Source organism: Trichoplusia ni, chromosome 8, assembly GCF_003590095.1.
Source record: "Trichoplusia ni isolate ovarian cell line Hi5 chromosome 8, tn1, whole genome shotgun sequence".
Taxonomy (NCBI): Eukaryota; Metazoa; Arthropoda; class Insecta; order Lepidoptera; family Noctuidae; genus Trichoplusia; species Trichoplusia ni.
The window spans coordinates 5223821-5239169 of NC_039485.1; the positions used below are offsets into that span (position 1 = coordinate 5223821).

Here is a 15349-nt window from a genome sequence, read left to right on the forward strand (position 1 = left end):
AGAACGTTTTTTATTCGAACCCATTGGCTTTGTCGGCGCCCGCCCGGTGCGCATGCGCTAACTCGTCAAATCCGTCAAATGAAATAAGCCGTATTTTATTCCTTTTTTGAATGGGCCTCAAAAGTTTTGATCGAAGGGTTTGTTTGGACAAAAACTTAGTAAAGATTATGGGTACGCTTATGTTGATGTTTTGTATAGAAATTTAATATGGATGGATTTTTTGGATGATTAGACACATTGATTTTGAATCTCAAGCTGCACCAATATAGATTGTAAACTATACAAGCAAATCGTGTTTAAAAATAACAATATTACAAATAACCCTATGATAATTCTGTACGTTATTATTATCATTAAAAGAACATCAACTTGCGTTGTACTTGGAAGAATATTACATCAAATGCATAATAGCTTTAAACAGTAGGTACTTCAACCAACATTAGCATTCAAACAATATTTACTGACCATACCTAATGCTGCTTTTGTTTAGTTAATAATTATGCATAATTTGTATTGCTTGTTGGCAAATACTTAGCTATATTTCGAAATTTCCTGTATGTACTAGGCGCCCATTACTTCCAAGTAATTCTTACAAAATATTAGCAATTCGCAAAATATGAAAATAAAAGCTTCAAGAGTCTTTTTGTGGAACACGTAACAAGTAGGTAAGGATGTTGAACAGATCATAAAAAAGTTTCTCAAGTGCTAAGTACTCGCCTGACTCACAACAAATTGGGTTGGTGTTTACGAAACTTCACTTAAAACTATGCTTTACTTCTGTGACAGTCAAATCAAGTGATAATGGTTATTTACACCATAATAGAGTTACATAAAGTTTGGAGTCTCATATCCCCCCATTTTGGACAGAGTAAACAGAGATGAGGGAGGGAGAAACGATAGTACGACGCTAGACTCGCAACCGAATGGTCGTGTGAGGCGGCCGAGCGGAGCTTCGAGCGCGATGCCGACTTTGTTTACCGAACTTTTCTCTCAAATAAAATGAAATTTTGACTTTAGAAATTTCGAACGCTTGGTGTATAGTATGCCAGTGATGGAAAAAAATTGTGGATACTTTTTAGTGAAATTGTAAACATGTAAATTATCAATGGTGTGAAAATTAAAAATAATTTGGTGGCAGTATGGTGGATGCTGGTGTTAATGAGTGCGATAACACCATAAATGGAAGGAACCAATTTGTGTTTCTTGTATTTGTGCATTTACTTCTCATTGGACTGAATGGAACAAATGGTAAATATTACTTTTTTTATTTGTTTTGTTTTCAACTTTGGCTTCGGATTATTGTGGACAAATATTGTGCTCTTAAGTGGACTTGTTTCTTCTTTACTATGTTAGGGTAGTATGGATGCCAATTAGTAGTATAGTTATTAGTGTAATTTATTAGTTGTTTTTAGTATGTCTTAGTTACAAATATCTACTTCAGTATTTAATTCTAAAGTTTTATACCTACATTATTTGATATCGAAGACATTTTAAATTATATGCAATAATTTACTTTTACAAAATTGAAAAATGAGCAAGCTTTTTTGACAATTAAGTCGCTCCATAAAGTTGCTAACAGCAGAATGGACAAGACTACAGCTTTTTAAAAACCTATGATGGGTCTCAAATGTTTTAAGCTTTTATTGGGTAAGTGCTTTCCCGTCAAACTTTTTTCAATTGACGGGTATTACATTTTTATCAGATCGACTAAGCCATCAGGTAATTAACAACGGTATCCAATTAATAAAATGTAGTTCCCCTGTTCGGTAGCCATAGAAAACAATGTAGCTTTTTCTTTATTTTTTTAACGCTACCTTAATTAACGTTAACGTCCAGTTAAGTGAGTAAAAACTCTTTGGACCTTTACGAATTTATAGTGGGAACTATTTGGCCTCATTTACTAAACGAATGTAGTGTGGATGTACATAATGGGAATTTATGATCGGTTGCCTAATTAAAAGTGAATAAAATTACTATGATTTATTTAATTATTCATGACAAAATAAATACAATAAACTTAACAAAGTTATAATAAAAAAAAATCATAAATGTGAGAGAGTATCGTTTAAAATGAAAATGAGAAAAAAATACCAATTTTAAAATTGGAACCCACACTTTCTCTTGTTTATTTGCTAATAAAACCTTTTCTTTTTTTATTGGATTGCATGTCATGTTATATTCTTATTAGTGGAATTTTTAATATGACAATATTTTGAAGTTATGAATACATTATAGTTACGCTTGTAATTTGCTTACGGGGTAAGCAGAGGTATATATTCCGTTGAATATTCATCAACTGGGTGGGGTTTACGTACTTTGGCGCGCATCCTTTGTCTCGCCTTGTTGTTATTTATTAATAAAGTAAGGGAAATTGACACTTATTTTTAAGTGGTCCTATTGTCCGAGGAAATATCTGACCTATTTTTGGAAGCTTGGAGACCAAATACGTTTTGTTCGGATTAAGCTGTGTAATAAAAAAGGCATGGATTTTTACTTTGGGAATAGGCTGGAATTAAATTGTGTTGTTTGATGATGAAATATATCAATATTTGAAGGTGACTTTCTATACACACTGACTTGCCTTTCTGGGTACAGATTAAGTACTGTTATCAAATTAGATGAATATTTTCCTATCCGTTTCTGTTTCACTGATAGGGAAAGACCTTTTTCTACTTTCATACCTCTTGCGAGGGATGTGACGTGTAGTTTTAAATGAACATGTGACTCTTATTCGCTGTTGTTTGCCATTTAAAAAGACATTAGATGGATACTCACTGAAATATTATACTAAAAAATCCCAACTCAGTATAAAAAACAAAACCAGTAGAAAATATATACATGCATTGTCTATTTGTCTGTCAGTTCTAAATACATGCATGACAGTTGAAATCAAAAAGTTTTTATTCTATAACAAGAACTGTTTGGTTTAAAGGGCAAATCGTGACGATACGATCTATTAAGTTACAATATATGCAATATACATATTTTTTGTTTGAGACTTATTAAAAGGCAAGACAAACATTGTTATCGTTTCGAAATACATTTTTAGTTCAAGTCCGGGCAAAAATCGACAGAGGTTGAAAAACGGGACTTATAGGGAAAAATATTAATGAAATAGGATATTGATTAAGAAGTCTAATAAGTTCGTCGGTTAGATTTAAAATATATTGGAAGCGTATTTTATTCAATCAATAAAATATAACGATATAAAAGCATCATCAATGGTAAAACATATGGAAGTAGGGGTTAATATCGTCAATGGTTGGTAAAAAGGGAACTGATAAGTGACGTCATACGAGAAAATTACTTTTCTTTATTTTTTGAGCACGGGAACAGAAAAAATACGAATCCAATTTTTAAATGCACACTTTCTGATGAACTTATTCGGTTGGTTTAGTAAAATACCCAATTGTAAGAAATGAATGAATATTAATACTAATAGCTTCATCTGCTTACAATAACACATTAATAAGGCAATATAAACAACAAGAGGCGTTGACCCGAAGTGACAGAAATAAATTACAATTAATAGATACAAACACAGATGTAATAAATACGCTTAGCAATGTCTCTATACTAACTCTTATTGGAGCATTATGACGTATTGAATATTATAGTGTAGTCGGTACTCGTATACTTGGTATATTTTTGAGATTATCTTCGAATAAATACTTTGCTTAAATTTTTGTCGAGTGCGATTGCAAAATAAATCCTTATATATTCATATATTCATCATTCTCATTAAAACAACCATCAAACACAAGCCAGAGTTATAGTTATTTTTTAAATGTATGTAAAATATTTGTTACATTTTAAATAGAGTCGATTTTAACAAGCAAAAACGGAGCCCTTATGTATTCGTTATGTCTGTCTGTATGTCTAGTCGTCCTAACTAAATGCCTTAGCTACTATTTTGAATAAAAAAGTACACTGCTACCGAAAACTGATTGATGTGGCACTAAGAAAGTTTTTTTTTTTAAATAAAAGAACTTTAATATTGCGGTACTTGCTGCTACGGAACCCTTTATAGGCGAGTCCGACAGACACTTGGCCTCTTTTTTAAAAAACAGTATACACAATAACACAGCGTAATACTCTCATTACGTCTCACATATCAATCTGTCTGATAAAAAAGTAGAAATATATTAATCGATTTATTCCTGTCCGTTGCACCCACTGTAATAAAAAAAAACGAAAAAAAAACAAATGCATCAGAGTATTGTATCGCGTTATCACTGACAGTGACAAGTATTAATAAAGAACTACCGCTTGTGCGCCTGCGACGCCAGTAGGGCTGCCCTGTTTTGTAATTAATATTTTTTATTAAGATTATTTTATCTATAGTGATTAGATAGGTGTGTTAGTGTATCAATATGACACGTTTTGGGTAGTGCGGAAGTTATTAGATTTATTATTACTGTGCATGTACATGAATGTAACTATTTTCTGATTTTCTCACAACGGGATTCCTGAACATATTGAAATAACGAAACGAAGACAATTTTTTGCAATATAATTATATTAAAATACATATAATAATAAATTTAAGTGAAAATTACACAGTAGCCGTGATATCATCATGTTCCCGTGGTTGAGATTCGGTTACACAGGTTCATATTTTTAGTTCTAAAAAACTTTTTTAACCAGAACTAATTCAATTTTGAGAATAGGAAAAATACCTCGTATTAAGTTACTCTTTTTATGCTGCGCATGTGAACATAATTTGTAATTATAGTGCTTTTTTTTAAAACGTCTTTTAGACCCTTTTACGCTTAAAAGGTACCTTTTTGTGTGGCCTCAGATAAAAGACCTACAATTATTTTAAAGACTGCAACTAGTCGACTAATAACATGACCGAGGTAGTAATTATCTTCTGATTTATGTTATGCAGCTGTAGCATGAACGATATTTTTGGTTTAAAACCGAATTATACCTTTAAGACTTTTTTGGAATGTATGTATTGTGTGCATTTGTGCAGGACATAATTAAATGGTGTGAGTTCATGTTCCAGCAAAAAAAAAGTTTCTAACAGAAAACTATAAAAAAACGTAAAAAAGGATTAGTTCATGGAATACAAAAAAAAATTTTCCTAAATTTTGACCTTACAATAAAAAAAAATGTTGATTTAGTTTACCTACAATTCAGAACGCATTCGGACAACCCTACACAAGAAAAAAAAAGTCGAAAAAAATAAATCACAATTATTACAATACCCGAGAGTCGTTTTATCTGCGTGTCTATCTAAATGCAGTGGAACGGACATACGAACAAACGAAGACGGTTATTGAGAGATCCATACGTTACAAAGACTTTTATAAAGGAATGTTTTACGAAAGGTGTAGGCGTCAATCGACCTTATCAGTACATGTAACGAAATTTTATGTTACGCTATTAAAAGGACAACTTAATAAAGTCTATGCGTGTATACGGAGGTGTGTGTAGGTGGTTTGTATTAGAATATTTTGTGAGTGTGATATAGAGCTGGCAAAGGTTGACAAACAGACACTTTTTTGTGACTTCATTGAAATAGATACAGTTTTTATAGTAAGAAATATTTTTGTGGTAATTCCTGATAAAAAATTGCCTCGATCTGAATGAATTCTGCGATTTTTATCCCCTACAGTTTTATTCTGTATCCGACAATGGTAAAAAAATAATCTACAATTCTAATTTTCAAACAATTTTTTTTTCAATTTCCAGAAATAGGTACTCCATATCATATCGATTATCTTGAATTCCAAAAAAAAAGATTTGCTATATATATTTCTACGGACCATAAATACTACTCAAATAAACAGTAAAACTCATTCGTACGCTAAGTAGACCGCAACCCTCAATCAAGTAATCTACTAGTTTTTCAATTGCATGGATACAGATCAGCGATAGCTCCACCCATGCATTGACAAGTCTAAACTCACGACTACAATAACTAAACATCAATTTAGTCTACAAATAGAGCGTAGCCAATAACGCACTGATAGATTCGATGAAGGGAAACCATGCATTTAGATGGAGTTGTTAATTTAAGCTCGCCTTTGTGTTTTTCTTGGAACCACATTAATTCTAAACATTTTTAGAATGGACTAATCATGTCCATTTATTGTTAGTTCCAATTTGGTTCATATATTTGTGAAATAAGTCTGTAAAGTAAAATCTTTTTGAAAACAGCTCAGCGTGAAAGAACTATCAAAAATACATGCTATTGGGTCGGTTTGCCAAAAATCTTACAGATTCTAGCTCCGTTACCAAACCAGCTAGAAAGTTCCTCAATCACACAAATCTAACCATACCTGTAAATATCAGGAACCATAATTATCGATTCTAATTTACCTTTGCAAGATTACAGTACCTACTTGTAAAATTGCATCTCTTATCCGTGTTTCATATTTAAAATGGAAGGGACGGAATAAAGATAACGTATTTGATAAAAGTACATTATTCGTGGGTTCATTAAATCTAATACAAGGCTTGCAAAAAAGTTTTGATTTACATTTTATCTTATCAAAATCGTTATCATTTTTATAAACAGCTCTTCATGTCGCATATACGTGGGAACCTGAAATTCATACACTTAAGTGATAGGCGCGACATGTATTGAGTTCGCAAACACGACATTATTTTTTAACTCAATAGGTGTCCTATTTTATGTTTTAACTTTTTGGATTATTTTGTTCTTCTAACCTTTTTTAATGGAATATTTACCAGTTAGCATTTATGCGCTTGACTCCATGGATTTCTGTTCTTGCGTTTGATTTGTTAGGTTGAGACAAGGTCGTCGAACGGAACAAATAATTGCATACAACCTACGTGGGTTATGACCTTGTTTGCAATTATTTATTTAGTCTCTTCATTTGTGGTTTAAAATATCCGCACCATAGCCATGGCTTTGGTAATAAAACATCTTCCAACTTAATAGCTGCTCCACATGACTTTAAACATAAGTCTGTTAACACTTTAGTTTTAAAGGTAAAAGTAAAATTTTGTAGCTAATAAGGTAAGATAATTTTGACTCGATAACTATCATCTTTTTTAAGTTCCAAAATAGTATAACGGAACCCGCTGTTTGCACGTCTATCTGTCCGTCTGTCCATCCGTCCGTCACCAGGAACTTGGAAAATTTCACAAAATTTCTCTCATCGCTATAACATAAATATCGAGATTAAGCAGTCGTTTAGTACAGTCATAAATTTGATGGCAGAACGTCTTTAAGAGATTTTATATTTCTTTAAAAATAAAAATGTTTTTGTTTATATAAGGCCTAAAACAGACGCTTAAGATACTTTTGACTATAGAACTAGCGAGAATATTTAGGCTGAACTCTCTGTTTCGCGAGTCCGACTAGCAATCAAACGGTTTTATATCTTAAACGATCAGAAGACCTTCATTTGCGAGTACCTTCATATTGAACACATTGATCTTTGAATATTTGAGAACTAATTTGACCATGACTGTGGCAAGCAGACACAGACGGCCTCAAGTCGTGACTCTGCACAGAGTATACACAATTAAACTCATACATTCATAATTTCTGTCTAATTGTTACCACGCGTATGATAATTTAATTTATTCCGTTTTAAACCTTTTGATCATGACACGTTTGTGATCTTCGGGGGCGGTGGTGTCTGTAATAAAGCTTTATTAAAACATTCATTTGAATATATTAAGTAGTATGAGTAGATAGTTCAATATTTATTTAATAGGAGAATCTGTTACTTTTATCTTTTAGACAGATCTGTTTTGGATTTTATAAAAGAGTTCTCCAAGCTAGAAAATGTATGGTATCGGTAACATAAGCTTCGTGACTAGCGTCTGCAATTTTGGAGATCCATATCAACATTTACATTGATGAACATGAACATTTTCTACTCTAGAAAGTATTTAGCGGTAGAACTTCTTTTTGAAGCAGATAGTAGTTACAGTAAAGTAATTAAATCACGTAAAACTCAAAAGAACAAAGCACCTACCTGAAGTTTTTTTCCAGATTATATTGATCAATCAAGTACGATTTACATCCACGTTTAGAAGTCTCATTCCATAAATTAAATCTCTCCTCTTTAGAGAGTGAAAGATACAAAATCAGATGTTATTTTAGATAATAATAACTGTTCTATTCTTCCTTAGCACAAAACCGAGCGCCTCGGATCAAGGAACACCCATCAAACACAGTATCAGGTCGCAGCGAGCCAGCGACCTTGAGATGTGTAGTCGAAGGTCGACCGAAGCCCGTGGTACACTGGTACAAAGATGGCGCATTACTACCACACGCAGAAGATGGGCACAGAGTGCTGTTGGAAGATGGGCTGTTGTTCTTAAGGTAGGTTGGGATATAGAAACTGTAGGTTCATATGGGATTATATAGGCGAAGCTGGAGTCATATATAAAAAATAGATATATAGAATAGTCGTAATAGTAAAAAATTCGACATACATCAATTTAACTCTCAAAAATTGTGAATGACAAAATAATGGAATCTGTTCTTAGGTATGCAAGTAGAGTCGCTTTTAAAAATAGTTTTCGGTTGTGACAGGGTTCTGAATAAAATATTATCCGGAACACATAAGCTTAGATAATGGAAATACAATTTGAGCTAAAGTTTTACGTTGCCCCAATTCCGTAGCAACATCGTCATAACAATACGGTGTCGTATCAAAAAGTATTTTGAAACAAAGTCGATCTGAATAAGGAACAAACTTTTTTTTGTATTGCCGGAAAGCAAAGTTGAATTTTCTATGAAGAATAAATCTTTTTTTTCTAATTCTAGCACTCCTTGATAAAACATCACGATTAGCTTGAGGCAATAATTTAGATTTAATTGATTAAATGACAAACATTTAAATAATTTATATTCGTAGGTGTATACAATTTGCATCAATTTATTTGTCACGAGACTATCATATTCTGTTATGAAATTCATAATTATGACTAGATCTGTAATTTAAATTTTGGTTAATGAATATAGATTGAATTGCCTAATGCAATTTATAAAAGGAGTCCTTGTAGGTAACTATTGTACCGTGCTTTGACTCTATAAACAAAAGAACATGCCAAGCATAATATAATAGCCCCTAAATCCAGTACTAAATAAGACACATAAATCTGGAGGCGACAAACATCGCTTACGGACAATCAAGACAGCTCATAGGAAATGTGTTCCCAGGGTGAATCGAGGGAAGAAGGAGAGTGACGAAGGCGTATACTGGTGCGTGGCACGCAACCTGGCTGGCGAGGCCATCAGTCACAATGCCTCGCTGAACGTCGCCGGTGAGTCCTATACTATACATAAGGAACATTTGCATACAAATGTTTGTCGTGGCTACTAGTACTGTTTAACCTTTGTTGCTTAAATTAATGTCTTTTGTGTTAGCTTCAAGATTTAATGTTGGGGCTGGTTTATCTTCTACATTAGTTAGGTTAGTTAGGAACTATGTGGGAAACTTTCGGGAAAGTTGGAACCAAATATTTGGTATCGGAATGTATGATCAAGTTACGATTGTGATAAATATTTACTTGATATCGTAACGTTTTATGTTCGTATTAAATCTATTTTCGAATCCAATTAGTTCAGAGAAAACATACCCATCCATCGTAAACACGGTTATAAATCTATCAACTATAGTTTCCAATATAATGTGGTACTGATCCACCTACGCTTTATTACGTTTAAAGATTGTGTAGGAAATCGTATTTATCATACATTGGACTAACGATAAACCTGTCGTATTCGAATTTACGTAATATTATTTTACCAAATTGTGGCCTAGTTTCGTGATGTTCTAAAATCTTGTTTGTAATATAAACTTATTTGTCAGTCCTTCGAGATGAATTTCGAGCCGAGCCAAGGGATGTTCATGTAGCAGCTGGTGAACCAGCTCTACTGGAGTGTGCGCCTCCCCGAGGAGTACCGGAGCCATCTGTACACTGGCTCAAAGATGGACAGCTGTATGACGTGGAAGTCAATGGCAGGTAAGACATGGTGACAGAAAAAACAAAAGAACAACTTTCAAACGTCTACCTTCAGTATAACACAACGTACGTTGAAAAGCAAAGTAACGAAGACATGTCTTTTCAGGGTAACTGTAACAGATACAGGAAACTTAAAGATCTTAGAAACATTGCCAACGGACAGCGGTTTGTTTAGATGTGTGGCGTCAAACATAGCCGGTGAAAGGCAGTCGCGAGCTGCGGCACTAATTGTTTTAAGACGACCACACTTCGTTGTTAAACCTAGTAACGCAACCGCTTTGGTTGGGCAAACTGTCGAGTTTAACTGTCAGGTAATAATACCCTTTGGCTACATTTAAAACAATCACAGCAGCATAATAGAGTTTAATGTAACAGTTTAACACTTTGTAATTACTTGTAGAGTTATGATGCAAGCGTAAAAATAACATGGGTCAGAGAAGACGGACCATTGCCTTCCTATGCCACAATAACCCGAGGGCTATTAAGGTTGGAGCATGTGTCTGCGACCGACGCCGGCGTCTATTCCTGCCGCGCGGACAGCCACGCCGGCACCAGTATCACCAGCGCTACACTCACAGTTTACTGTAAGCTTCGTCCCAATTTAGATTGATTTTATCGCAGCAATAATTCTAACAACTGTCCGATCTATTTTTAATACGGCCATCTGTTTTAGCGTTACCACACTTCACGCAAATACCGTCTAACTTGACCGCATGGGAGGGCGATGTGGTTTCCATTCCATGTGAAGCTAAAGGGTTACCAACACCGACCACCTTTTGGATTCTCGAGGGGACTCAAGATTCTTTGCTTTTCCCAGAATGCACTAAAAGTAATTCGAGCTTATTGTATTTGGACGGCGCGCGCTCTGAACACAGTGGGAGAGTGATTTGCACAGCTGTCAACGCAGCTGGCAGTATTATGCAAGAGGCTTATCTAAAAGTGCTAAAAAAAGGAAACAATGAACTGAGACAACCTTCTATGGATCACGAATATAATGTAGATTACGAACGTGAAACGCATATGACGCAATACGAGTTAGTCCAAGCGAGGAAATATTTGCAACAAAATGTGTTGGTTTTAAGAAGGGTGGAGGCATTGTCATCTACGTCACTAAAAGTTGTTTGGGATGTGAGTAATCCGATCTCTACCATTATAGTTGTTTGCTCGTCTCGTCTCTTGCAAAATATTAACTCTTTATTTTATAGGTATTGACTGACTACAATGAATATTTGGAGGGTGTCAAAATTTGGTACAACGGCACAACACTAAATTGGCGCAATGTGTCTGACGAAGAGATAACTTTATTGAACCCGTCACATTCAGACGTCCTGTGCTCGAATGGCTCTCTGATGAACGTTGACAATAGTGGATCGTCGAGTTATATCCTCACTGGTTTGATGGCTTACACTCAGTACGATATATTCCTGATGCCATTTTACAAGATGCTATTAGGAAAACCTTCTAATTTGATGATTGGGTACACGAATGAGGATGGTAAGAATTTTATATTTTACTCTGTTTTATGATACGTAAAATGTTCCATCTGGAATTTAAATATGCTTTTATTTGATATATTATTATAAGCCAATAAATAAACGCATAATGATATCCAATTAATAAAATTAATTTCACAGTCATAATATTAGTCTTTTTATTGCGTACTATAAAGATATTGTATTTTAGTGCCTTCTGCTCCGCCCCAAAGTGTTACGGCCGGAGTTATAAACGCAACGTCTGCGTGGATACGATGGGAACCACCTTCTGTGAACACGTGGAACGGAGAACTTACCGGCTATTTGGTAAGTTTTGTTATTTACCCCTTAATCATAACAAAAAACACCCAATGTTTTTTTTGTCCCTCTCAAGCTTACTAATTTAGACAATAGTAAGAAAAAGACAAACGAAAGTCGATTTGAATTTTTTTTATTGTCATGGAGTTGTTTAGTTGAGTCTTGAATGTATACACCTGATAGTAGCCATGTTTACAATTATTGTTTCGAATCAGCTGCGTGTTGTGAAAACATTCAATCAGTATGAATTGCCGGTTATGTTTGTGTTGTTTAGCATGTATCACACAGGTTGCCATGGGTATCATATGACCTTTATTTCGTATCTTTCTAGAGTATAAGCCAAGAGACCGTGTCTTATTATTTCCAGTTATCATTAATTATTTATTGATACCATTCACAACCATTTTAAGAAGATCTTTCAAACACAGATCGAGATTCGTGTGGGTGGCAGTACTGGCGGTCGCGTGGTAGGTCAGATGTCGCTGGGTGCTAAGACGCGCGCGGCTGCCGCAAGCTCACTGCGGGCTGGCGGGCGCTACAGTGCTCGCGCGGCTGCTGTCACGCGCCGCGGACACGGCCCGTTTAGTGCGCCAGCTCATATACATATGCTGCCCACACAGTCACAAAGGCACTATGTTCAGTAAGTATGCTACTTGGGCTAATACTATTGTTGTATGTTCACAGGACTAAAAAAGGAAAAAATAACTACTTACTAACTACTGACTTTTCTTCATTAAAAGAGTGTGTTCCTCCTCGGACAAGTTTAAAATATTTGTTTCAGTCACCACCCTAAAATAATATATATTTTTTCAACTATTTTAATTGGATAATAGAGCTGTACCCGTATACAGCTCTACCAAACGAAAAATTATTACAAAAGTCACATATTGCAGACAATCATTCTTTTTGTTTCTATGCTCTATTGCATCGTTTAACCTCAATAAATCGGCTCGCAAAGCATTTAGCCCAAGCACTTAAGACTTGCCTACTCTTGATTATTGTATGCTAATCTTGGCACAAAGGCCTTTATGTGGTGCTAAGAGTTATGTCAGTCATTTACGATTTCCTAGCTACTTCAGAAGCCGTTTCTATTTTAAACTGCAATTAACGTCTTTAGTACCTATCTTAGAAGGATTGGAAAGAATATAATGACTTTATTTTTTTTTGTTTTTAAGGATGGGCAAACAATCCGTAGTCTTTAAAAATATTTTTCATTATTCTACAGGACTGAACCACCAAAAGACTCGAACATAACACACATATTTCAAGAAACGTGGCTCCTAGCTCTCGGCCTAACACTTTTCTCCGTAATCGCAATCGGGGTCTTCAGTATTTACTACATCAAACGCCGCAACAACATACAAAGGAAGAAATCCACTGGTAAATGACTTTCTTGTATACAAACAGTTTGTATATCTTAAGTGTAAGTAATTGATACATTGATCTCGTTTGTAGGTCAGTCAATTGTGACGGCTCAACAGTGTCTATTGAATAAAGACACTATATGGTTAAGGGATCGGCCAGTGTTCGCGGCTCCGAACGATCCTACTTTAGACGTTAGCAGCTGTCACCAAAGTCTTTTACATGGTGAGTATCAGTTGTTATCTGTTCTGATAATCTGATGTTTGTTTTGAACATTCGGTGACATATTTCTCACGATTCGAATTTAGTTTTCCTGTATCATTGTGATAAAGAAGTTACTCTGGTTTTCATTAAAAGTATTCATAGCTTAAGCTTATCTTTAGGTGGACAATCAACGAGCATTCTGAGTGTGGAGCCAGAGTACAGTCTGCCTCAAAATTCCATTCAGGGATTAGATGCGTCAAGCGTAGATAGGCTACGTCGCGGGCCGCCAGAACCGTACGCGTCGAGCGCCATTTACACAGAACTCAATTTCAAGGTACGCTTTGATAAGATTTTTGAGAATTGTTGACTTTAGATAAGATTCCAACGAATTTGCATAAGTAATATCGTATATCAAATGCCACACAAACACATCCGTAAGCTACAATAAATATCAATTTCCACACAGGACAATAACGACATCGGAGACATGAGAAATTGCCCAGAAAGACGATCCCATAACAATAGCATTGTTAGATCGTGCAATGGAAGCATTCAGTACTCAAATGGGGAATGTTCGACGTGTTGTCATAGCACGTCCAGCAGGTCAACGAAAGACTATAGAGAGCCGAGACACGAGAACGCACATAATGACATTAACGTTCTTGAGGATGACTGCGCCTCTTGTCACACGAACAGGTCCGGATCAAGGAGCAGACAAGACAAAAGTAAAGTGTGTCCTGCCAGTGATTTAGAGTATGACTATCCGCAGTGGCACTGGCTGGGCAGGGAGAACAGTTTCAAAATTCCCATTCAGACGAGTAGACATTCGAATGTAGCGAGGTCGGAACAGGGCTGTCAAATAAATCTGTGTGATATACTGCCGCCGCCGCCGTATGAGGTAAATTGATCTTGTTTACAATTTTACCCCCAGCCCCATCAATGTTTTTCATTGTAGCCGGACAATGCGGATATTTAGATTTCAAACGTTTTTCAGAGTCCCGAGAACAAGAACGCGTATGGAACTCAAAATAATTAAAAGTGAAATGTAAGATGAACGAGGAATCAAAGCAATAATCATCATTATCTTTTCAAATTCTAAGGATAAGTTACGTGGAAATGTTTTGAAGTTATTAGTGATGTTCAAATTGTCGAACTAAAAAGTTAAGATGGTATTAGGTGTAGGTAGATAATATATAACTTAATATTCGTCAGGAATCATAACCATTGTAGATTAGCTGAAGTAGTGCTTGTAATGTAGATACCGAACTTTTGATATTTGTATCTCGTAATTTATTCCTAATCTATGTTCTAGTCACAGTATATAGGACTAGTTTTGCCATTGGTGAACACTGTATTCTCTCGTAAGCTAATCTTTTGTACCTATGAATCAAGGTTGTTACAATTTTGACTGTAAAACGTAGAATAAAAAGAAGCCCTGCATTTCACTGCCATATACCTTTAGGTCTTTCTAGAATATTAGTTATATAATCTTTGACTGTGATATTTATATTAAATTTGTGTATTAGAAATAAATGTAACCCTAGTGTAATTATCTAATTTTCCTCCAACTTTGAAATTTTTTAATCCTTCACATATTGTAAGAGTCGATAACAATTTGATCTGCAATCGAAATATTTTCAGAACCAGTTGTCATGTACCCAAAACAGAAATCTGAAATATAGCAACTTTATTAAATGAAAGCCGTTTTATTTCTCACTTAGAACCGAACAAATGTTGTTATTCCCTTGTCAACACCAGTTTATTATCTCGAGGCGTATATTTTATTTACGGAATCACGTAATAAAAGTATCTAAACTCTTCCTTTACTCCTTATTCGGTTTTCGTATAGCAGTAACTTTATAGTGGGAACAGAGATAATAAAACAACCTAAAAGGCGACATAAATAATACACACTTAGTAATGAAGCACGTCGTTACCTGCGGCTTACAAGTCTTAGCTGAGTCGTTAAGTCCAAAGGCTGTAAACCAAGTTGCCCGTGCAAAGATTTATTTTATGAGCATTTTGTTAAT

At 35.0% G+C, this 15349-nt stretch overlaps 1 protein-coding gene across 1 annotated transcript; it reads left to right on the plus strand.

Moving 5' to 3' along the window:
- Positions 1-900: 900 nt before the first annotated feature.
- LOC113496651 (protein sax-3-like) lies at positions 901-15014 on the plus strand. Its single transcript, XM_026875928.1, has 15 exons — positions 901-1248; positions 8122-8314; positions 9158-9261; positions 9810-9963; positions 10070-10274; positions 10364-10547; positions 10637-11091; positions 11169-11457; positions 11647-11762; positions 12182-12393; positions 12979-13133; positions 13209-13340; positions 13499-13653; positions 13786-14217; positions 14314-15014. Exons 1-15 carry the CDS (start codon positions 1140-1142, stop codon positions 14353-14355), a joined length of 2937 nt encoding a protein of 978 aa, XP_026731729.1. The 5' UTR covers positions 901-1139; the 3' UTR covers positions 14356-15014.
- Positions 15015-15349: the final 335 nt, after the last annotated feature.